This window comes from Manduca sexta, chromosome 18, assembly GCF_014839805.1.
Source record: "Manduca sexta isolate Smith_Timp_Sample1 chromosome 18, JHU_Msex_v1.0, whole genome shotgun sequence".
Lineage (NCBI taxonomy): Eukaryota > Metazoa > Arthropoda > Insecta > Lepidoptera > Sphingidae > Manduca > Manduca sexta.
In genome coordinates this window covers 14,406,747-14,433,890 of record NC_051132.1, presented here as the reverse complement: position 1 = coordinate 14,433,890, position 27,144 = coordinate 14,406,747, and the positions used below count along the sequence as shown (strand labels likewise).

Genomic DNA, 27,144 nt, shown 5'->3' with positions numbered 1-27,144 from the left:
ACCTAATTCCTTGATCTTAGCAAGGAAGACTACAATTCAGGAAAGCAAGACTCATTTCACAGATCCATCAAAGTTCATATTTTTTATTTTAAAAACACACATGACTTACCGTTGTTACAAAATTGGTTTTGACCTTAATATGGGATATCATGTGATGGAAATACCATATCATAGGGTCCACGGATACACCTTAAAGGATACACGCGATGGTTAAAAAAAATACCCACGCGCCGGTAGAGTCTTCAACATCAAATCAAGCAAAGTCACGGTCCCTAACGGGTGTCGGTAAAAGATTTAATGACGCAACAAAGTCGAAAACGATCGCACCAAGCACAAGGCCCGGTCGCCGCATCGGTCGAAATGCTTCCTACATTCCAACCGCCTTCGGGGCGGCTTTTTTTTTTCATTTTTACGTACATCCATCCAGTCTGCTCCATTTACGATGTGTATTCAGAGTATAAATACCGTACCGAGAGCTGATGACGGCAATCAGTAGCTATCAGGGTCTACAAAGACAGCAAGATGAGATTTCTGGTCGGTTGAAAATATATATATTTTTTTATTAAGTGAATTCAGTGCTTTGTGTTGTGTTTTGGATTTTGTGATTTTCGAATTGGCTTTTTAGTGATGAGGATTTTAAATATTGGTGTTTTCGTGGATTTATCGAAATAGTTTGATAATTTTCGTTTTTCTGGGGATTCATTATGAAATTACTATGGTGGAAATGGCTTTCCGAACTGGTGGTGGAGTAAAAATTTGACTGAATCTAAATAATGTTTATCATTTAATAGATTCAGACAAATTATTTTATTTTATTTCGAATATTTTTCGGGAAGTCATAGTGCAATTTGCTTATCACATTGAATAAATTTCTATATATTGTTTCCAATTATATAATTATTTTCTCTGAGGGGCATATCGGAGAAAAGCAATACAAAATTAAATATTATTTGGGAAGTAAATAACCAAACAAAAGTTTGCCGATGATATCTCAAAATAATTTTATTGGTATTTTAAGTCAGCCCTTTGTCTCTAACTAGGCAACTTAGTATTTGGGAAGTAACAAATGAACAAAAGTTTACCGATGGTATCTCAAAATAATTTTATTGGTATTTTAAATCAGCACTTCGTCTCTAACTATTCAACCTTAACAACTGATGAGTAACATATGTAATTAAAATGTTTATGAGTGAGGTCAAAGGGATTTTAATTACATTATAACCTCAACATGACCTCGTATGGAATATTACTTTACCATCATCATATTTAGCACATCGCAGCAGATGTTAAGCCCACTGAAAAATACTCTCCTATTAGAAACAATACGCTCATCCTTAAACTGTCTCTTGGCTCACATAACCAACACCGCACACAAGATACCACCGTGGAGTCATGAATACATGTGACGATCGAGTGCATTTATTCAAAAAGAATGCATGCAGACTAAATAAATAATTCATCAAATCTAAATATTGAGTGAGTGTAATTGATGTAGAGTGAACAAGGAGTACAGTTCACCTTCGATATCGATGCATTATTTATAAATGCAACATTGTATTGACACCTTCTTATTACTTTGTACATCTTGCAATTTATATTATTTAAAGTATATCAAATACTTTATAGAAAAGCTAGTGCATCAGATGAGGATTGTTCTGGCTTATGATATTATGTATAGTTGACGTAATTTTACCTTTCGGGACGTATATGCATTGTTTTCGGCCTGCGTTGAATTTATTAAGAAATGCTTATTACAGCCGTGCTAAGTATAAAAGCGCCTTATAACTAGTGACTAACAGATGATCCTTCCACAGATTGTTTTCGCCGCCGCCGTGGCCTGCGCCAGCGCCGCACCCTCCCACCTGCTGCCATACGCGGCATACTCGGCCATTCCCGCCATCCCCATCGGCGCCTTGCCCACCGTCTCCCCCGGAGACATCCAGGCCGCCGCCATCGATGCCCACGTAAAAGCCGCTGACTATGCCGTAGAAGTCGCCGACAAAGCCAGGCTTATTTCCGAGCAAGCCGCCGAGAACTTGAACACCCAGGCATACTCCAGCGCCGACCAGAACAAGGAACACTTGGCCGATGCCTTCTGGGCTAACGAGGACAAGAAATGGCAAGCTTTGGACGCCCTCAAGACTGCTGAGGCCCAGATTGATGGTGCCATTGCCAGCAAGGCCGATATCTTGGCTAAGACCGCCATTGGTGCCCCCTACGTAGCCGCCGTAGCTCCCGTAGCTGCTGTTGCTCCCGTAGCTCCCGTTATCTACTCTGGCTACGCCGCTCCCGCCCTCAAGAGCTTCTCTTCGCAAACCCTCATCCAGTCTCACCCTGAAGCCATGAAAGCTGAGGGTGAGAGCGAAAAGGTTGAGGCGGCCGCGAAAGCCGCTGAGCCCGCTAAGGAAGCCGAAGCCGAGAAGGAGAAGCCTGCCGAAGCTGACTCTGCTGCCGTCGAAGCCGCCGCTGAGCTGAAATCCGAAGCCGACAAGGCTTTCGCCGCCCTGCACGCTCCCGTGATCGCGCCCGTCGCTGTAGCCGGTGCGTACCCGTACAACGCGGCGTACTCGTACAACGCGGCGTTCCCGTACAACGCTGCGTTCCCGTACTCCGGCGTGGCGGTTGCTCCCGCTTTCACTCACGCTGTCGCACCCGCTGTCGCCGTGGCCCAGCCCGGATTCAAGTTCGCCAGCACCGTTCAGCACGTCGGCCCCTACGCAACCTCGTCCTTCCAGAAGTCTCAGTGGTGATTTGATTGAAAAATTATAAAAAAAAAACAATTTTGTACTATGTTCCCGGAATAAAATCTATTAGTTCAAAACTATTTACCTTTCATTAAAATTCGCCAATGCTTCTGCTTAATCTTTGACCATTTTATCTGTAGACAACCTATAGAAAATAAAGGATTGGAGAAATTTGTTGTGGTTTTGAAGTAAAAAATACATTAATACAAGGGTGGTGATTCCTAAACTTAAACAAAGATTTAAAATATAACTAAATATTATAAAGACTATATTCAACACGCACAATATACTTAGGAATTTACACTTGAAACATACTGACATTATGACATGATTTTCAAGGGTCTTTCAGATGTAAAAGACCATACCTTAATAATTTTAAACGAAATATTCAATAATATTTCACACACTAAGGCCGTTTTAAACCCGATGGTATAGGCAGAGACGTAACAAGTGCTCCCACTTTTTGCCATATGTATTCCATCCTATGATGTGATAGGGGCGAGTATATCGCCAAATGAGACACATATCCAAACTCCGGGCTGATACTGAGCAAAACCCAATAACAATCCTCGGGATTTAAAACCGAGAATTTACAGTGGTGTGGAACTGCGCTTGCAATATAAACATGCCACCAAGGCAGTCGAGTTATTACAATAACATTTCAATAACTCTATTATAAATATTAAATAATCACGCGGTGTCTGATGATTCGTAATCATTGTCGCATCATTGCGCGAGACAAGGGAGCGCGTTGAACTCTTCTGAACCGATTATTTGTGACTTTACAGAGAACTAGCTAAAAAAAATATTGTATTTATTAAGAAGCTTAGAAAACATAGTAAGCCTTAATTTTTAATAATATTATTATGTTTCACGAGTATTAATACTCATTAAAAAGATTTTTTTGCCTATAGTGGTACAGTTTCCTTTTTAATTTTTTTTGTAAGTTTTTTAGCATGTAATTTTTTGTATATACTTAGAGCGGTCTTGCGCAACAATCTCATTAATTTTACTTAATAAGACATAAATAATAAGGTATTGGAATTCACATATACATTTAATTAGTATATATTTTGGAAACCCCATTTTCCAAATAAGGTGGTGTAAAAAGTTGTTACCAATCATCAATGGTAACATGTTTGCATTCCAAAAATGACAGCGGTCTGGAACAAGTCATTTTAATTGGTTGAAGACGTTGGCCTTCGGAGTAAGCATCTCTCCATAAGTCAGATAGATAGCGTTGAATGCTCGTGCATATTATGATTGAGTATCATCGTAGAGGTGTTTAAAAAAGCTGAATACTGTTGCCAATATACCAAGAAGTAATGCGGGATTAAAATAGATCTGAACCTCTAGTACAAATCATAAAGAATTGCGCTAAATATTCGTAGCGAGTAAGTTAACGTTTAAGTATTTGTTTACAGTCATTTGACAATACTATTATGTTAAAAATTATTTTTGGTGCCGAAGCTGTTACCATGGGTCTATTTACTTTTCGAAGTTTACATAAGCCCAATGTTCATGTTCCCGTATTTAGTTCAAAGCGCGCTTACCGAAGTTCCGATCAAATTTCCGCACAAAAATGTACTTAAACGAATCAATAATTTAACGTGTACTATAATGTAAAAATTCATGCTCTCTATACAGGTGGTACAGGTCTTTCACAGCACAATCGTGAAATAATCGAAAGGGAATCTCCGAACAACAAAAATCCTGGATAGACGTGCGGTTAATGAAACGCTATAATTCTATTTGCGGTTAACTTGCATGGTCACGCAGCACCTTCCCTCAGTGATCACCAATGACCCTTTTAAGATCACTACTTACAAATTCAAGGACTATCTTATAGTTTCTCTGCGGGATCGAATCAGAAATGAGGAGATCCGCAGGAGCAGCAAAGTAACCGATATAGCCCTTACACTTGCGAAACTCCAGTGGCAGTGGGCAGGACACATAGCTCGTAGAACTGATAGCCGTTGGGGCGGAAAAGTTCTGGAGTGGCGACCACGAACCGGAAGACGACGACCTGGTGAGGGTCGCCGGAGTCCGATGGATGAGGGCGGCCCAAAACCGGTCCTAATGGTGCTCAATGGGGGACGCCTATATCCAGCAGTGGACGATTCCCGGCTTAACTTTTAATCACCACATAAGCACTTTGTTGAACGTCCGTACTAAATAAAATACAAACATACACCACGCCTTTATCCACAAAGGACTACGCAAAGATGCAACCAGAGCATCAATTTTCATGGGTGTTCCGTCTCATGATGCTACATGGAGTAATTTTAACGCCATAACGGGCAATGGGTTATACAACAAATAAATATATTTGTATTAGTACGAAATGCCGGTTGCGATTTTCTACCTAGAAATGCTCTTATAATAAGCCTGCAGTAATAGTGGATAGTAATCCATATTCATGTTTCAGGAAACTTTATAGTTAGAAGGAGGCTTAGTTTTTACAGTCGAAAGCCCAACTTACCTCTATGCTTCTTAAAGAATTTAATCCGAATCATGTTGAAAATCATCGTAATACTTGCCAGACCTGGCTATCGCACCCGATACCTTCCAAAACATATTCTACCTGTACATAGGCGGCTACTAAACCAAAGGAGCTGTACTACTCCTACCTAATATATAATAGCAAATTCACCTAACGTCTAATAACTGTACAAATTATGTAAGGTTTAACTGTTAGATATACAGCAACTAAACACAAAAGTACAATTGCTAGTGACATTTGAAGATCTAATAATAACTTGAAGTTGTCTGAGTAAACAATTTTTTCAAAAGAGTAATGCCCAAGTATGTCTTGTAGTTTTACGACTTATTAAATCCAGTTTTTAAAGAACAATACTTTGTGCAGCTAAATTATTTTTTCGGTAAACGATTATTTGATTAATAGGGAAAAAAGATGCAATAGTTGAACATAAATAAATTATTAAAAAAATATTTATATTTAATTAATCTTATTAGATACTTGGTTTTAACAAAGGGTAGAAATGTAACAATTGAACAAATATACATTATAAAAAAATGATTTATTAATCTTATACGACACTTAGTAAATCCAATAATTATTTCTCTCCATTTAAAAAAAAATACACGTCAACGAAGATTATTACGCCATGAACATGAAAAGCTATCAGAAAAATTTCACTTAAAAAATCTAAAACAATCATTCTAGATCACGAAAAACATTTCGTCTGTGTGCCGCGTTCGGACCTTTAGTTTTGTAGCTGTTTCAACAGTTTTTACCAAAACGATTCCGTTGACATTACAAAAAGCACACTGGTTTTCAGTCGGTATATGCTAGAGATTTAAGAATGCCGTTAGACTCGACATACCCACGTTCCTCAAGCTGACGAGCGACTTGAAGCGATCCTCACGCGAATAAACTAAAAGAAAATTTTGCTAAAAACTTAAAACAGAAATTTGACGTGACCACCAAGTCTGGCGACATCGATTTGGATAGAAAGCACAAACGATTCCTCCCCAAGGATCATACATTATAATCTATAACCTTTTGTTTCTTCTGGTGCTCATGACCACCAAGTCCGGCGACTTTTAATTCGGATAGAAAGTAACAACGCTTCTTCCCCAAGGACTGGAAATTATTCATACACATTTTTTATGGTGCTAATGGCTCCTGATGGTAAGCTGCTCCCACGCCCATAGACTTTATCAATACCACCACCAAGTTGCCTACCGTCACAAACTGAATTACCCCCATGAAAAAGGTTACAATAAAGTACATTTTCATAGATCTTAAAATACTTTTAATACACATAACGAGGGAACCCGTTCACCTTTGCCGTCTGTACCAGATACATTCCAATAAATTTATACAGAATGTTGCGTAAATATAAAGTAATTGTTGTTTTAAATATTGTTTTATTTGGATGTTATAATTGAAGAATTCATAAAAAGTTGACATGTATTTAAATCGTCTTTATGTGGAGATGGAATTTTAGTGATCATCGACGCGTGCGCGTAGTGTCATACTGTTTTGAAGAAGCGACGCGAGCACATCTTAATTCAGATAAGTAATTGTTTCTAGTTGATTTGATTGGAAATAGATTTAATATACAAACAAAAAAAACACACACACACATCTCACGCCTTTATCTTTAAAGAGATAGGCTGAGGTGCAACTGGGGCACCCACTTTTCGCATATTCTCATATCGTGCATAAATTCCAGACTTCTGGTTGATACTGTGCAAAAAAAACTGAATATCACTTTGCCCGAGCCGTGTCTCGAACTCGGGGCCTCAGAGTACGGCACAGGCGATAGAACTACGTCATAGAGGCATCCGTCCTTAATTACAATAAAGACTTTAAAAATATTTTTAGATAATATTATACAATTGTCTCTTTGTTTCGTTGGTCCATGTCATTCAAATAATATTGATTTCGATTCGAAAGAATTCACACAATTGCTCGATGTTACACTTGTAACACATAGATAGATAAATTGTCGTAGGATCAGAACTTGTGACTCTATCTACCCTTATAAACGATTGAGCTCATATTATATTAGTTACACAAGCAATACGTCTGTGTTTTAACATTTTAATCCCAAATCTACCATTGAATTTATCAATTAATATCATAATTATCAAATTTGTGTACGAAATTGACAAATACATCACCCTGTATACATCTGTACCAAAATGAATATTGATAGAACGCCGAGTGACACCAAGGGTAGTGGCATAACGTAAATGGCTGTACATTATCATTTTGGATCGATTACTTTATGGCTATGTGAGAGTTCATACTGGGACAGTAGATGGGAGAGTATAGTTGGATGGTAGAGTTATAAGTTGCCTTTAACATACAATTTTAAGGGTACCTTTCTTCCAGAGACATTGCTAAGCTACAGATGGTTATCGAAACTACCAAAAAGAATGCCTAATATTCATAGCATAGGTAATCGAAATGCAGCTGCTAGTTTTGGAGTTAACACATATTTACTTAGTAAATCAGGCAACAGCAAAATAAGTAACTTTAACTTAGAAATCGTGGGTTAAATAGTTTTTAAAACAGTCAGTTGTATAATAAAACGATGTTAAAAGCATCTTTCAGTGCATGATATTGTAATAATAGGTAGGGGCCGGCGTAGATATGGCCGAGCGCAGCGTAGAGTTTTTTACTGTGAAACTATTATCGATTACATTATATGCTTCCGCGGATTTCCTCGTTTTGAATAAAGGAATATCACCATAAAACACGAAACTAGGCATGTGTTATCGATCAATTTCTTTATTTTTTTAAAGATATTTTATTTTTCTGCAGAGAAATAGACTATTACGTTTGAAGTAATGTAATTAGTCCTGTAATAAACAATTCGGAGGAGTCGGTTGGCCAAGGAATTAAGGTGGGCATTAAATTTAGAAGTTGTCTGGACTCTATAAAGCTCCACAACTACTACAATTAAAATAATATTTTACCAACAAATGTTCGTCTCTGCTGTCCCACTAGCCATCGTCTACTCTCCCAGCGTGTACACGCCATTAACACGCCTCCATATAAAGCGACATTAATGATATTTTAATAGGAAAAATCATTGTTCCAGCGCATTACGTACACTTTGCGCGTATTATTTTACTAGAACTAAATCACACTGCAACTATCGTGTTAGCCACAGCCCGAAATGGCCTGCGCTTCGATCACCCGCTTAAACTTCGGTTACACACGAACGTACAGTGTCCGGGATCTACCGCAACCGTGCTCTATCAGGCGCAATCTATACATATTATAAAACAAAGTCCCTTTTTCCGTCTGTATGTTATCGATTTTCTCTAAATCTACTAAACCGATTTTTATGACATTTGGTATGAATATAGTTAAAGATCCTGGGAAGGTTATATAGGCTATTTTCTTTCCCAGGGAAATGTATAGTGGGATTTTTATCTCGGAAAACTTCTTCACACGGTAAGGCGCGAGCCTCGAACAACCGAGTTAAGGTAGTAAAATAGTATTTAAAAAATTCTCATAAATGAAAAACCAAATAGCGAGACGAACAAGCCGCCCGTCTAATGGTAGCCGACACGACCACCCATAAACAAAAAATAACAACGCCATCTGAACCATAAACTACAGAACATACCGTTGGCAAGCAGGGGATTGCTAATGTGTAACATTTGCCGTTGTGCCTCATAGTGCCCTGTTATGTTACAGCTTTCTTGAAACTGAAATGCATAATTCAAACAGGCCGGCATAGCTATGTCGACTGGCGTCTCTCGTCAATCAAAACCATCTCTCGTCAGTCGACACTCTATATAACAACAATAATAATAATTTATTTATTAGACACAAAATTAGTTACAAATCTGTGCAGTTCTGTTTCTTAAACTAAGTAAAAACTATCATATTTTAGGATAACAGTACCTTCCTTTACAATTTACAATATGGAACCAATTCCACTCACCCTCAGGTGCAGTGAGGTGACTTACCCGACCCCGTATAAGAAGGTAATAAGTATTTACGCAAAGCAACGATGATAGAGAAATATGGTGTACCTACACAGACAGACTCTCGCATACAAGACGCCCACTTCCCACATACCCTGCTCATTTAAATGGACAGTGGACACGGCCCTGCCACCGCCCTGACGGTGTCCGCTCACGTGCGAACAAACCTAAGCTTTGTTCCTAATCCGCTACGGTTTATTTTCGAGAATAATCTTGACATGCAAACATGCCAAGGATAAGATCAATCGATTGCATGTTACTTCATATTCACAACTATTGTTATGTCCCGAACATTCTTTAGCGTGAATGCTGAACGTCGCGTTTGCCAGTCAATTTTGATACGTATTAATATGCATCGGTGGTTTAGGTGTATTGCGTACGCGGTACGACTGCCATGAAATATTGGGTTTGATTTCGCTGTCGGGTAGTTTGATAGCGAGTTTCTTTTTAACCAGCTTGCAGTGTGGAATTATATCTTAACTGTGCCATCTATTATAATAAAACCTAACGTCGCTAAAACAGTATGGATGTGGTTCAACACTATCAACTTTTAAAAAGAAATAAAATCTTGACGTAACTATATATCTAATTAATGATTGACTCATCATTTAAATTTGCTAATATCGTAACCAGCTACATGAAGTCCACAGCTGTCTCGGAATCTCCTAAAGACTCCCAGACGGACCTGTCAAAAGCGGCTGCACCCAGCGTGTTCCTTCGACCTTATCAAGTCATTTGTTAATATACGTACGCCGAATTAAACACGGCATACCAAACCGAATGTCATGCAAAACTGACACGTCACAATAATTACTTCGATAATATCTGTCGGTCCAAGGTCTCGGTACATATTTGCGTCAAGTTTTTGTACGTCGCATATTTAATTATATAAACAAAATGTGGAATGCGTTTCATTTTTGACCTTAGTGAGATTTCAGTTGCTAAATGTGTACACTGCTGCTTGACGGTATAGACAAAACCACAAAACACATTTACATGTGAGGTATCATCTAATGATATCAAATTTTAATATGAGTCCTGTATACTATCCCGCTGCTGGGCACGGACCTCCTCTACTACTGAGAGGGATTAGGTCTTAGTCTACCACACTGGCTGTGGATTAGTAGAATTCACACACCCCCAATATTCCTATAGAGAACTTCTCAGGTATGTAGGTTTCCTCACGATATCTTCCGTCACCGTTAAGGCAAACGATTACTTACAAAAAATACATATATCATTTTTAGAAGTCAGAGGTGTGCGCCATTAGCATTTGAACCTGCAGATATTCGACGCGGCAGTCCGTTCCGCACTCAACTAGGCTATCGCAGCATTTTTTGTTGACGAAAAATTAAAATAAACTTTATCTAGATTATTTTGTAACACATTCTTTAGCAACTCGAAACAGCTTTACTTGTCCATTTAAACAATGAATCATTATCTATATCTGTGAGAAATTAATACCGATATAGTAACGTAAGAATCTAATAAATATCCATGCACTAGTTCCATGCAAAAACTAAGGCAATCAAGCTTACATACATAATAAGTGACGCAAATAGTTTTATTATAACGCGGAATTCTAACGCCCTTCTACAGGGTGTTCTGGTTTTAACAATTATCTTTAAACTCACTTTTGGCTCGCGACTTCGCACGCGTGAGTTTTCCGACATAAAGTTCCGATATATATTCTCTGAGGATAAAATCCTTTGTCCTTCCAAAAATTAAAAATTCACGGAATTGTTTAAAAGTTGCTAATGATAAAAAAAATATTACTAGACCTGATAATCAAAACTGTGACCTTTTACAACCTATCTACTATTGAAATAAAGGAAAGTTAAAATCATTGTAAACCAATGAAAATTTACGGAGTAAATGAAAATAGATGAAGCCAAAATAATTTAAAATGCAATCCATGGTCTCTGTCTATCCCTATGATATATAATCTATACTATTATATAAAGCTGAAGTTTGTTTGTTTGTTTGTTTGAACGCGCAAATCTCAGGAACTACCGGTCCAAACTGGAAAATTCTTTTTGCGTTGGATAGCCCTTTGTTCGTGGAGTGCTATAGGCTATATATCATCACGCTATACCCAATAGGAGCGGAGCAGTAATGTCTAATCTCAGGAACTACCGGTCCGAACTGAAAAATTCTTTTTGCGTTGGATAGCCCTTTGTTCGTGGAGTGCTATAGGCTATATATCATCACGCTATACCCATTAGGAGCGGAGCAGTAATGGCTAATCTCAGGAACTACCGGTCCGAACTGAAAAATTCTTTTTGCGTTGGATAGCCCTTTGTTCGTGGAGTGCTATAGGCTATATATCATCACGCTATACCCATTAGGAGCGGAGCAGTAATGGCTAATCTCAGGAACTACCGGTCCAAACTGAAAAATTCTTTTTGCGTTGGATAGCCTTTTGTTCGTGGAGTGCTATAGGCTATATATCATCACGCTATACCCAATAGGAGCAGAGCAGTAATGGCTAATCTCAGGAACTAGGAGTTTGAACTGAATAATTATTTTTGTGTTGGATAGCCCTTTGTTCCTGGAATGCTATAGGCTATATATATCATCACGCTATGCCCAATAGGAGCGGAGCAGTAATCGCTAATCTCAGGAACTACCGGTTCGAACTGAAAAAATATTTTTGTGTTGGATAGCCCTTTGTTCCTGGAGTGCTATAGGTTATATATCGTCACGCTATGACCAATAGGAGCGGAGCAGTAATCGCTAATCTCAGGAACTACAGGTTCGAACTGAAAAAATATTTTTGTGTTGGATAGCCCTTTGTTCCTGGAGTGCTATAGGTTATATATCGTCACGCTATGACCAATAGGAGCGGAGCAGTAATGAAACATGATGCAAAAACGGGGACAATTTATTAGTTTTGAGAGCTTCTGTTGCGTGCGCTGCGTAAACGGTTAAAGTTATGCAACAATAATGTATGACGGGATTGTTCCTCTTAAAAAGTTCTACAAAAATATATCATAAAACAAAAGTCCCCCGCTGCATCGGTCTGCCCGAACGTGTTAAACTCAAAAACTACCCAACGTATTAGGATAAAATTTGGTATGGAGACAGTTTGAGACCCTGGGAAGAACATAGGCTCCCGGGAAAATATATAGCGTGACTTTTATAACGGAAAACTTTAGCCCGAAAAACTTTATAACGCGGGCGGAGCCGCGGGCAAAAGCTAGTCATATAGAAAATGCTCAGTCATCGTGTTTACCAAATCATTCGCGTGGGACACGTTACCTGGAAGTCGTATTGAATATTTATTGAAGCGATCATCGAATCGTCCTTGCATTGTATGAATAATATTAAATAATACTTTCATTAATTTATTTGCGTACATTACCATTCAGACGTGTATCTTACCGCTGCTTTATATAACTACATCCATCTTGCTGTTATATGTATTGTTCAGTACTCATAATAAAAAAATAATAGTCCAGGAGTTCAATAAATAACAATAGGCTTACTCACTATTTGAGAATAACATAGCTAATGACACGTGTTTAATGTTACATGTCTGCCTACCCCTAATAGAGTAAGTGGCATGATATGTATATTACATTGTGCTATTACGAAAAATCAGTTAAAAGTCTGAAACCTATGAAGTTATAATTTAGAAAACGTCTCATGCATAGTTTCCACTCACCGTTTACAACGGCGCAGTAGAAATAAAAGTAATTTTTAACATAACACTGCTACAGTATGCCATTTTGGTAAGGAAGTAAAACGCAATGTCAAATTTTGTATATTTTTTGCACCATACCAAATTTTTTGTCAGTTGAAATGGAATCTGAACGCGTTTTAATAGTTTTTGCCGTAACATTAGTCACCAGTGCGATACAATATTATATTTCTATGTAACGTGGAGTCTGGAATGGTATGTAGCGTACGTAAATTGTGAATCGTGAAGCTTTAGGTTCAATTCCAAAACCATGAAATCATGACAAAGTTTAATAATTCTTCAAACACTCATGATTTGTTTGGAAATAGAAATTTCTCCGGATTGGGTGTTACATTAGTTGTCTAAAACAACAGTTTTACGATCATCAAAGTTTGGACTGTCTCTGTCTGCCACTTTGGAAAAAAAGCGTGAACTTACGTTATGTTCAACTTGTAATCTGTAACACAAATTTGTATACAAATACGATATGTATTATTAATCTAGGGATCTATTTAAACAAGCGGCAGTTTAAGCTTGAATGTAATTAAAAAAATATAGACGAATATAAATATAAAAAACAGTGTCAACCTTAAAAACTTGTAATAAAACGAAGGAATATGACCTTTACTTATGATAAGTTTAGACTTCATAATTCGAACTTGGCTTAGAAAAATATTTGTAAGCTAAAATTAACGTTACAAAATAAAGAAAATTTTATATAATTATATGTTGGACGAGAATAGAACAATGAATACCCTCCTTAAACAAGTCCTTCTACTAACCCACACACTTGTAACAATTTAAAAAAAATGTGGGATTGACTTGTTAATAACGGCATTGAATTTTCACGTAATTAGAGAATAGTTAAACTATAGTTAATTTAAATAGTTAACAACCACTTACGCGGTTATTATTCATTCTATGCTCTACTTAAACTGCTGTATTCCGTTTGCATCTAACTATTGCACAGTTAACTGTGAACGATGTCATAAACTAATGCTGTTTACGAAAATGATTCAAGTCAATTAAGTTTAACGACTTAATTAATTAAAAAAAATAACTATAGTGGGGATTGAAGCGAATTGCAAAAACTGAAATCGTAGGTGCGCGATTGTAAATAATAACACCAATGTGCTGTGAGCGCGCAAATACAGAGTTCTATTTTTAAATCAAGTATTCAGGATTTGCGAGTAAAAGAGACTTGTGTCTTTTTCACTCTCACAATATGGCAGTGGCGAAGCGTCCATACAAGCCGATTCCTACCGGCTTTCGTTTTAGGTTCATTACATTTAGTTATTGTTTTCTTTTAAATTGGCCACGATGTGTTAACTAAGGATTTTTTTCCTCGGGTTACCTTTTGAAATATTTTACCCTTTGCCACTGCAGTATCCCCCATTGAAGTCTAGTCCATAGCGACTAGACTTATATTACTATTCATATTCGAAGGCTCTCTAAATCACGTTACAAACAACCAACAAGTAAGATACGACAAAGGTCCGCTATGGAACAAACCAGCCAGTTCACGCGCCGACGACCGCCACCTGCTTATCAAAACAACCATTGCCGAGCAACCCGGTGCTAACAAATTGCTGGTTGTTAGTCGCACTCTTGCGACTCTCGCCGACCAATTGGCGCGTCTGACCGACATTCGCATTGCGAACTCATAGAATCTTCTGGAATGTCGCGCTTACTGGTTTTACATCATTTGATATGATAGCCGTGGAATTATGAGATTCCTATGGGCCAATATGGTTTAGATTTTTTACGGATTATAACACGATCATTTAAAAATAGCGCAAGCGCCACTATAGATATATTTTACATACATAATATTTTATGGTCATATTTTAGTAAGCATGAAATATAGGCGGACGCTATCAGTGCAGTTAAATGTCCCACAGAAAACCAACAAAGTGACAACAAGGTCCGCAGTTTAGGCCCAGACATCCCCTCCTCTCACGAATCTCTACTTAATTTTTAGGCTTTCATCCCTTCCATGATTCTTCTAGTATTGTGTTAACTGGCAGATCTATGAGCTATGTTCCCTACCCACTGCAACTTTACCTCGCTAATCTGCTACACTACATCGGCGACCTTACGCTCTTCTACGAATCTTTTCGCTTCCAATTTGATCGCGTAAAGAAACACTAGGCATATCTGCATACCTCGCTGAGTGACTGGAAACTCTCTTGATTCAGGCCGCTTCTAACAGTTTGGTCTAAAAATTCCTTTGTTCAGCAGTGAACTTCATTCAATAAAAGATGATTCACGTACTTATAAGTCTATAGGAATATAATAGTAATCCGACATGTTCCATTCAGGAAAACGTTCCAATAGCGTTCCACAATAACAACAGTTAAAGTGTATTTACTTGTTTTTAGCACGCAAACGCACCCGCGGGCGTGGGCTAGTTTCAAATGTTAACAGAGGTCGGCGCAGGTCAACTCGTGACTGCTCTACAACTCTACAAGCAGCAGTTATATTTTAAATCACGTAAACATTATTTTAATTTATTTTAAAACACGTTTTAGTCTAGTAGTTATCAGTGTAGACAATTTGTAGTGATTAGTATCTGGTTAGTAATTAGACAATGTGGTAGGTCTCATAGGTCTAAGTACAATTTCTTTGTATATTTCTGCCGTTAAGCATTGTTGCTTTATAACTAGTAGTATTTATTTATTTTATAAATTCACTCACATTAACAGTAAACTAAACATGTAAGCTACTTAAGGTCTAAACAATAACTTATAATTATTATAAGACTACAGACAATAACATGTACAATGTATGTGTAATTCCTGGCTAATGTGAGAATTCGATTTTATAAAATTCTATACTTGTAGAGTACGACGGTATAGCAAGCTTACCTGGAATTCGTAAGCTTCTATGGGTGCAAATAATAATAGTCAAATATATCACCATATAGGAAACAAACATATTTCCCACCGACTCAATACACTTACCAAACTGAAAACATCCGACACAGATTGACCCCAAAAATAAAACCAATTTTTTTACGACCAACTTACCCCACTGCTCCTGATAATAAGTGGAGTGGGGTCCAATAGAATGTCGACTGACGAGAGATGATTAAACTTCGACAGTCGACACAATGCCTATTGGAACCGGATATACACAGGCTGATCCAGAAACGCGACATGCTTACGTGAGCCACTATGACGCGTTTTAACACATTGTGATATAAAATATATCCAACCACTAGGATAAAAATTAAATGCGACAGAAATTGTCTGAACTAATTGGTACATTTAACCGCCAACACCCTGTACAAACCGGTTCACCTGACAAAGGAATTAATTGCGACCTGCCCGGCTTAGCATTTAGGTATCAAACTTCTTACATCTAGAGATCTAGACGGCATATTTCACGCCTGCGATGGTGAGGTATTTGAACAGCTTAATATTCGTGATTAATGAGGTTGAAACGTGAACGGTCGAGTGATTGTGAGGTTGTAAGATCTTGGGATATCCAGCTCTGAGTATTCTTCGCTTGTTTATCCCTGATATAAAAGATACGACGCTGGATGAACCGTATGAGAAATACAATAACACAGATACAAACAAAGTATGGAGTGGAATCCCCAAGGAAAGCGTAAGCGTGGCCGTCCTAAACAAACCTGGCGACGCACTGTGATCGACGAAACGAAAAGTGTTGGGAAGACTTGGAGCGAAACTAAGCAGGCAGCTCAAGAGCGTTGCAGGATGCAGAGTCACTGTGGATGCCCTCTGCCCCATCTAGGGGACATAGGACTTAAATGAATGATGTATACAAATTTATATTCGAACTGGAAAAGACTGAGTTTTTGCCGTGAGTTTAGAACCTGGGATACTTCAGCAGGCCGTCCCATTTATTATTTATTTATTGCAGTTCATACATACTATCGTCTAAGGCGAACTTAATACCATAGGCATTCTCTACCAGTCAACCTGAGGTGGCTTTCTAGGCTATCCTCGCTACATATTACATAATTACCAAAATATCCAAATGACTAAACGAGGATTAGAAGTTGCGCCATCGCTTATGCCCATACAGGATGTGCAGTATCATTCTGCGCAGGTACATTTGCGACACGCGTCACGGCGGCCCGGTCACCTAGTTTGTTAGCCGTGTATGGAATATTAACTCATGAATCATAGCGTATGTGTTATTTTAGTATAGTTATTGCCATTTTTATTGGCATTGCTGGGGTACGTCTTTCGTATGTGAGAGTCTGGCTGGGTAAGTACCACCGCAATGTCTATTTTTGTCGTCAAGCAGCAGTGTGTAGTCACTGATGTGTTCCGGTTTGAAGGACATTGTAGCCAGTGTAATTATTGGACATAATAAGACTTAACGTCTTATGTCTCAGGATGGCGAGTGAAATACCAAACAATACTTTGTAATTCAAAATGTTGGATGGTGTTTCTATACCGCGACAGACATCAGAACTTTGCTGATCTATCTTATTAGGTGTATCTATTTGACGGGATTTTACAATGAATGCGGATAGATATACAACCAAGTGCTGCATAACATTACACCGCTCGCCTTAATTATAGTCTCATAATACGGAATAATTACATTAAAATATCTTTTAACCTATGAATTTTCCATAGTGTCAAAAATTGCTTAACGAAAATAGATTTTATTTCATGACATTTAAGTCGCTTTCAGGGCTCATCGCTTGACAGTCATGTGGTGGAACATAACGTTTGCAGATTACCAACTATCAGAGGCATATAACAAATAGACAAAAAGGTGTTACCGAGACAGGCTATGCTGGTCCCACACAGTCTTCTGAAGCGAAAATTTCACGACCAACCCTTGGCAATCAACTTTCGTATACAATAACTAAAATGTAACACAATTTGCATAAGTAATGCCCGATCCAAACAGGGCGAGGTCCGAGTAAGGTCGCCCGGCGGCCCAACTGATGAAATAACGAACGTTTGTTACGAACTGAATCACCTGACTTCACTGCGGAGATATTCTAGTTATGGCACCTTTATGTGTACTAAAATTTGGTATTTATTTAACAAATATTGATAACAACACAACATCATGCATTTATCCCCGATGGGGTATGCAGAGGCGCAACCAGTGCACCCACTTTTCGCCAAGTGTGTTCCGTCCCATGATGTAATAGGGAGCGAGCCTATCGCCATATTGGGCACAAATTCCAGACTTCGGGCTGATACTGAGCAGTAAAACCCAAATATCACTTTGCCCGACCCGGGATTCGAACCTCGGAGCGCTGTCGTACCGCGCATGCAAACAACTACGCCACAAATATTGATATTTGTTTTAAACTGTTTTCGCACTTTTTCTTCTCTGTATTAATTAACACGGATAAATTTTAACTTTGTGTACGTATTTGTGAGATAGCGAATGCTATACATACCTATAATAGACTTATACATTAGATCCTATTGCATATGTGTTTGTTAGTATAGAATGTATATGATGTTGGTGTGGCTTATTAATTTAATAAATAAATAAAGAAGAAAGTTTATAAGTTCGTATGGGTTGATCTCTGGAACTATTGAAGTGACTGAAAATTCTCTCCCAAATATGAAGTTACATTATTCCTGAGTGCTACAGACTTATTATCCAGGAAACATATTCACATGGGCGGAAAAGCTACTTAAATCAACTATTTAATAAATCTTTGGTAAGATTTATTAAATTTAACCCCATTTTTCGAAGGAGGCTATGTTTTTCGGACAGCTGTCGACATCTTACCAGTATCGATCATCATTACAGCCCTTGAATCGTCCACTGCTGGACATAGGCCTCCCCCATTGAGCGCCGGTTCTGGGCCGCCCTCATCCATCGGACTCCGGCGACCCTCACCTCAGTATCCATACTTTTTACTAAAACAACTATCCAATGGTGCTGATCTTGTATATAGAGTATTCTGTATACTCTAAAAAAATCAATCTATCACGGCTCATAAGATTGGACCGCTTAAATATCAGATATACGACGAAGACTTTGCAAGACGACTTCAATTGTATCCTATTACGGAACTCTAAAAACCTACTCTGCTATTCAATTCATTGCAATTCCTTTAACAGGGGACGCAAACCACTATAGCTCATTTAAATACGTCTCAAATTCATTTAACAACATTGAAAACGGTGAATTGTTTGTATTTGAGTTGTCGGGGAATACTCATTAAGACTTAGTGTAAATGAATTCACTGCAATTCCTTTCCTTCCTTCCTATAGCTCATTTAAATACGTCTCAAATTCATTTGACAACATTGAAAACGATGAATTGTTTGTATTTCAGTTATGGGGGTATATTCATTAAGACTCAGTGTAAAGCTATAGATTGGATGTCGAATTGGACAGAGCTAAAATGTAGAATTATATTGAAATAAAAACTATTTAAACGGATTTTATCGCGGTTTTTTATATTATTATTTTCTCCCGACGTTTCGAAGACTTTGCAGCCTTCATGGTCACGGGGGGGACTTCGAGAGTTAAAACACATGTGTATATTCGAAGGGTGAATACAGCAAAAATAAATCCTTTTTAAATATTTTACGTTAACATTTAAATGCGATTTTAAGCCTATATCCCTTCCTAGTTTGTAAACATAATATCTTAAACATAATTATGTATGGTGACAAAACAATAAAATATTTTATGCATGACAAACTTAAAAATAAATTTCCTCCATCTTTATCGATCACACTTTGTTGGCTTTTCTACAAATTACTTCTTTGTCGGGCATACTAGGCTTTTCTACAAATTACTTAATCTATATTCAAATTAAAAGTTCTCCATTGTATAGAATATTCGGTATAGCTGTTATATCTGCGGCGCCACTCGCCCAACCTTAGACCGCGCTGAACGTGGGTTGGAATTCAGGACGAGGAGCGACTGCGCGATATGATCTAGTGTGCACGTGCCTTTACTTTGGCCAATGTCAGCGCTTATCAAACTCACTGACATTCGACTTTATCTCCACGACAGTATTAAGTTTTTACAACTATGAGCGTTATAAAACTTGACTTGACTTTGTGAATTATCGCTCGCTTTAACGGTGAAGGAAAACATCGTGAGGAAACCTGCATACCTGAAGTTCTATACAAGAATTTCGGAGTCGTGTAATCCGTAATCGGCCAGCGTGGTGTGGGGTAAATTAGGGCCTACTGCCTTTTGGTAGTAGAGGAGGCCCGTGCCCAGCAATGGGAGAGTATATAATTTTATTAAGAATATATTCGTTTGAAGAAAAATACTTATACCTAGTCTTGCCATAAATATTGTAATAAAGAAAAAAGAAAATTGTTAACTGCAAATAACATTTATTACTTTTACAGTGTGTCAGTTTAATACATAAATATAAAACAATTAAAAATATAAAAGCTTATTCGAAGTGGTCTCCATTGGCTGCAATACAGTCCTTTAAACGATGAGGCCAGTTATCAATAGAAGCACGCACTCTTTCCATGGGAAAATTCTTCACTGCCAATCGTATAGATTGTTTTAGGGACTCCAAATTATCATGGCGTTTAGAGCAAGCTGTACTCTCTAAAACTGACCACAAATCATAATCCAGCGGATTAAGATCGGGACTAGACGACGGCCAGTCTTCAGCTCTGATGAAGTCCGAAACGTTCGATTCCAACCAAGACTGCGTGGACCGAGCTTTATGACCCGGCGCCGAGTCTTGCTGGAAGGACCATACTTGGTTATTGAACATGGTGATGTTAAGGGGCTTAACTACCTTCTCAAGAATGGTATCTTGATACACTTGTGCCGATGTTTTGATACCTTTTTCACAAAAATATGGCTCAGTCACTCCTTCATAGCTAACACCCCACCAAACCATCACTGAAGTCGGATAATGTCCACGTTGCACTCTGTCGACTAATTGGGAAGCTTCCTTAGAGCTTTGAGCATAAATACGGTCATTTTGTTTGTTAAAATGTTGCTCAATTGTAAAAATTTTCTCATCCGTAAACAAAATTTTTCTGTGACCTCCCTTTGCGTACCGCTTCAGTAGTTGTTTCGATTTTACCACCCTATTCTTCTTTAAATTATCAGTTAAGAAATGGCCAGTGCGTCTCTTATAGGCTGCAAGTCCTAAGTCATCTTTTAAAATACGCGACATGGTTCTAGGTGCTATCTTCATTTCCCGAGATAAAATCTTTTGCTTTCGGACAGGATTTCTTCGAATTCTTTCCCTTACTGCTTTGACCACCTTTTTCGTACGAACACTACGTGGACGGCCAGATCTTTTCTGTCACAAACAGAGGAGGTCTCATTGTACCTATTAATAGCCCGGTACACAAACATTTTACTAATACCAAGTGTATGGAGAGTTTTAAAATTGCATTTGGCTCCATACCTACTTTGTGTAATGCTATCACAGCGATTCGGTTCTCTTTATCACCCCACACCATTTTAATATCGCAAAATATTTTACAATGTATTGGCGCCAAAATGAGAAAACACAATGAACAATCGTATAAAAATGACAGATTCGAAATTCAAATGTAATATTTTTTTATAATTAAGTGTAACAGTATTTATGGCCAGACTAAGTATAATGAAACGTATAGACCAGATATTTCACAGTATAAATAATCATAAGTACGCCCAATAATAGGACATCCACCCACGAAATTGACAGATGACCTCATAAAAGTCGTAGGAGGTCGCTGGCTGCAAGTCGTTTCCAATCGTCTCTTCCGATCTGGAAATCTTTAGGGGAGGCCCATCCATGTTAAGCAGTGGACATCCTGCGGCTGATGATGATGATGACACTCACAATCGCACGCATACTCCGAAACAATTATTGTATCGCAAGTATAATTACATACATTTCCGACTTCCAATCCCACGACACTCAAACCCTAAACAAATATTTGAAGATCTCACCAACATTTGTCACATCGCGACCAACTATCAACATTCGATTTTCGTCTCTATTTGCAAAAACTTATTATTTTCAATAAGTAATCATAATCAAATATTCAATCATTAGCATTCAGCACGGGATGTGTATTAGTCAGTGCCCCGCCCTGCTCGACTGGTGGCCCGCCCTGTTACGTCACAGCAGAGCAATTCAGACGGCCGCCATCGTAGGCACGACTGATTCTTCCTATTGCTGGGTTCCGTATTATGATTCATTTTTAATACAAATAGTCCGGCGAGTCGCTATGTGTCACGATTATCCGTGAACAATTAGAGCTAGGAATTATATACATAATGTCACTGTAGTTTTGATGCTTTTAAATTAGTCTAAACAGTGTCAATGGGCGATGTCCTTACATATTTTATAACAAAGTCCTCGGCCGCGTTGTCTGTTTGTTTGAACGCGATAAACTTGAAATTGACCCGATTTCGGTTCAATTCAAAATGTTTTAAACACAATAACTTGAAAACTACCAAACGGATTTTGATTAAATTTGCAATGGATATAGTTTGAAACCTTGGGAGGAAGATAGGCTTTTTATTTCGGTGATACTCGTTAATTTGGGCGAAGCTGCAAGCAATGGTAAACATATTGGTCTTCTTAACCCGTGATTCCATGTTGCCGATGTAGTCCATTGAAATGTTACATTTTTTAGGCCTTACCTTGCGTTTTTTAGAGGACGCAATTTTATTTTTTTGAAGTGTAGGGGGGGTCAGTCTAAAGCTAAAACCAAGTTTGTGGGGTCGCCACCCTTGTCCCACGACCGCCATCTTGAAAATAGGGGTTGAAATGGTTTTTACGATGTATCTCTTAAACTATTTATCTGACAAAAAATGTATAAACATTTTTGTTGCAAATTAAATTCTCTACAACTTTGATCTAGTAACTTTTGTCGTAGAACTATAAATAAAAAAGTTATAAGCGAAAGTGTTAAGAAATTCAATGTTAAGCAATGTCCATTGCAACGTCATCAGAACGTGTGTTTATAAGGTTCATAATACTTTTTGTACTCTCATTAATACCCAAATACCCAAGGGACCATTAGGGAACAAAAGAACATCTGCCTGCTATTATTATTATTATTTCTAACGTCTCTTATTGTAAGAATAGCTGATAATATTGTGTTGAAGTTGTCGTTCAACTTATATCTTTTAGTTGTGCTAAATATTTCTGTACGTGCGGATGTATTTTATTCTGTTTTTAATTGTGAAGACGATTTCGAATGATTTTAGACACGATTTTAACTTTAGTGAAAACTACTTTTATTAGCATTTTGACTGTTAAAAGACTTTTAAAAGTCAAAATGCTAATAAAAAACTTACTTACGACAACTTCAACACAATATTATCAGCTATTCTTACAATAAGAGAGGTTAGAAATAATAATAATAATAGCATGCAGATGTTCTTTTGTTCCCTAATGGTCCCATGGGTATTTGGGTATTAATGAGAGTACAAAAAAAGTATTATGAACCTTATAAACACACGTTCTGATGACGTTGCAATGGACATTGCTTAACATTGAATTTCTTAACATTTTCGCTTATAACTTTTTATTTATAGTTCTACGACAAAAGTTACTAGATCAAAGTTGTAGAGAATTTAATTTGCAACAAAAATGTTTATACATTTTTTGTCAGATAAATAGTTTAAGAGATACATCGTAAAACCATTTCAACCCCTATTTTCAAGATGGCGGCCGTGGGACAAGGGTGGCGACCCCACAAACTTGGTTTTAGCTTTAGACTGACCCCCCCTACACTTCAAAAAAATAAAATTGCGTCCTCTAAAAAACGCAACCCCAAATGTAACTTTTCAATGGACTAATGGTGACAATTCTAAAACCGCACTGTAGACTTTTCTTTCCAGCCTAAATGGACTGGCTTGACCAAAGTATAGTACTACCTATCTCAAATATAAACTAGCACCTTAATACTGCGTTTCGTTCACTGTATTTCTTATAAGGACACGACAAATTGACCTTCGCCTGATCGTAAGCGTAGTGGGATCCAGATAGCGTAGACTGAAGACAGATAATTACCTCTTATCACAGTTATGCCAAACAACAGTGGCGAAAAGTCCATATAGCCCGATTCCTGTGGCCTTCCTTTTTGTAATTTATGTAAAATCTAATTATCATTAGAACGATTTGTTTCATAGATCGTAGCCAAGATAACTTTCTACCAGATGAAGAGTCCATATAACCCGATTCCTGCCGGCTTCCCTTTCGTAATATATATTTAATTATCATTAGAATGATTTGTGGACCGCATTAATGCATATTAGCACCTATATGTTATGATGGGTTATATCATGAAAAACTCCACTCTTCGCCACTACCACTTAGTTAAAAACCGATGACGGGTCCCGACACACTGATATTAGCAACTATGGCAAAGTTTTACCCCTTGTATACACTACACTTTACTATGGCTACTCGGATATCCTGCCACCGGCATGTGATTTCCGGATTCTCAAACCTCCCTTATCGTCCGTCCAACCTTACACCTATTAGATACCCATAGGTAGATCTTACATACCGTATATCTTACCGTACCTTAAAACCACGGACCCGTCTTTAATACACACGCCTTTATCCATTCTAATACACGATTTATCCCATGTCCGACAGTGCCTTAAGACAATTTTTCAACCCAAAAGCTTTCATTATTTATTTACGTAGTGCATTAAATGCCTTCACGATTCCGCTATCAATCTTAACAATCAGACAAATAACAATATGTCTTGCGCGTATGTGCGAAACAATTATACCATACATGTGTCATATAAACGTATCCTTATGCCCTTAATTTAATTGCTTGTTATTTGGACGTGTGTCACACCGAGATGTAACGTAAAATCACTACATAGTATAAAACAAAGTCGCTTTCTCTGTCCCTATGTGTGCTTAAATCTTTAAAACTACGCAACGGATTTTGAATCGTTTTTTTTAATAGATAGAGTGATTCAAGAGAAGGGTTTATATGTTTAATAATAACATCCATTAAATAGTCAGCATTGCACCCGTGCGAAGCCCGGGCGGGTCGCTAGTATTTAATAATTCTCTACTATATTTTTATTTTAGTAGCAGTTTTCCAAGTGGCAGGTTTTGTGTTTTTCTGACATAAGTTTCCTGGGGCTGGATGCACTATAAGGGGTTTATGTCATGGAATATAGTTATTCAATTTCAGTTATGCAAATATTATAGCTACAATGTCCATAGATATCCATTACCAAAACTTTAGCATAGGCATTTTTAAAAAAGAAAACTAATATTCTATTACTATTTTTTATCAAATCTATATTCTCGTGTCTCCCGAGGTACAAAGGCGTAACTAGTGCATCCATATATTGACGTATAATAAACATATTGTGTGATGGAGGCAGAATAACCACCATATCGAATACACCTCATATGTCTATTGAATCAAAAAACTGATTTTACCTGCCTCGAGCGTCGAACTCAGAGCTTCACTAGGTACTCACAGACCACAGGCAATACCGCCTAACGAATGATCCCTACATATAATTGTCGATAAATAAATAGAGTAAATTAAAAACGTGAGAAAATTTCAAACATTCTCGTCAATAGTTTTACGTAATACAGATCCCAGTGCATTGCCCCGATGGCCCTGAAGATGACCAGATAGCGGAACTGAGCTCATCCTGACGTACCAGCGTAGAATACTAAAACACCTAACCATGTCACCGCTAGATACCTTCGATTGGATTCGGCTCTGTTTGTAATACGTAATGTACCGGATGGAGATAGTTACGTAAAGATAGTAAAATTAGCGAACCTATAAATATTGGCTTAGTGCGTGTGAAAATTGTTCGGATCTCGGTCGAGCAAAAAAAAAATATACAGACCCATCAGTGATGCAAAATACGCGACTCGTGAGTCGATGTCGTTAACTTTGATGTCTGTAATTGGTCGAGAGACCGATGCGTCAGTCACGTGGTAGTCTCTCAACGAATCATATAAAACGACACGGAAACGTGTGTTTTTTTCACATTCTAACTCACAGTTATTGTTTAAGAAAAGCACACGTTTTGTTTGAGGCTACTTCACCTGTCTCATCATGGATATGAGCCACGGGTTGTCGCATCACCAAATATCAACGGGTTGGCATCTTATTTCCATGAACACTAATAAAGTAATTTCGACAGTCAATTTTCTTCCTATCGACATTTATCTTCTCTTTGCCTTCACTTCTTATTTCAATGTGAATATATTCAAACAAAGTAACAATACATACCATTATATGTTTTGTCAGGTAAAACGCGCCTTTGTGTCCCGCTCAATTTTCGTTTTACATGAATCTTATGTGCTCAGCTTATTGATATAAACTAAAAAATATATAGGCAGAAAGAATCCAGATATATTTTAGCTAACTAGACAGCGACCACTGTAGACATGGCGAAAAACCCGCTGTAGTTTCAAGTATTTTCAGCAAAAACATCGTAACCGCCATTTCGCGCTTTTACTAGAAAAGATTTTTTATTATTTTTAAAATATTTATGGTATATTTCCATATTTTTAAGATGGTTATTTTTGTAACTAATTACTGGAAAAATTCCATAAATATTTTAAAACTAATCGAGAAAAGAACATGTCTTGTGAAAGGACGAATTGGTCGGGTAGAATATATTCCTGAAATGACTTGGTTGTTCAAAGGATCCCTTTCCCGTTAGCCAATACAAATATATTAAAATTGTTTTGTTAGTCATTTGCGGCTTTACCAATATTTTTTTTATCAACGATTCACCGTATAGTTATTGTGTATATTAAACTTTAAAATATCTAGACATAAGCGACGACGGACTCGATAGCTAAAACTATTATATATAAGATATAACATTAAATTCTTCAACCAAGGACCTCAAAATTGTTTCCTAACTACTTAACCGTTACCAACTCAAAAACCGCAAGGAAGTAATCATACGCAATAACAGAACAAGGCAACATTCAAATTACAATCGGTGCATACGTGGAAACAAATCTAATACTTGTGATCACGCAATATCCTAAGCACTAATAATGACCTATTTGTAAACACGTGCCAATTTTGAATGAACAAGTCCATCGCATTTTGAATATACTTCTACTTATTTATTCGAGAAGAGTTGCCTATATACACAACAACACGCATTTATCCCCGAAGGGGTATGCAGAGAGCGCAACCAGGGCACCCACTTTTCGCCAAGTGTGTTCCGTCCCATGATGTGATACTGAGCCTATCGCCATATCGGGCACTAATTCCAGACTCCGGACTGCTACTGAGCAGAAAAACCTAAATAAGTTGTCTAT

General features: G+C 37.7%; 2 protein-coding genes across 5 annotated transcripts in view; one reads left to right on the top strand and one right to left on the bottom strand.

Moving 5' to 3' along the window:
- Positions 1-27,144, bottom strand: part of LOC115440305 (WD repeat-containing protein 7) — a 115,877-nt gene that overhangs the window by 52,917 nt on the left and 35,816 nt on the right. The window lies entirely within an intron of this gene.
- LOC115440306 (pupal cuticle protein PCP52) lies at positions 332-2,822 on the top strand. The gene is made up of 2 exons (XM_030164564.2): positions 332-534; positions 1,815-2,822. Exons 1-2 carry the CDS (start codon positions 523-525, stop codon positions 2,748-2,750), a joined length of 948 nt encoding a protein of 315 aa, XP_030020424.2. The 5' UTR covers positions 332-522; the 3' UTR covers positions 2,751-2,822.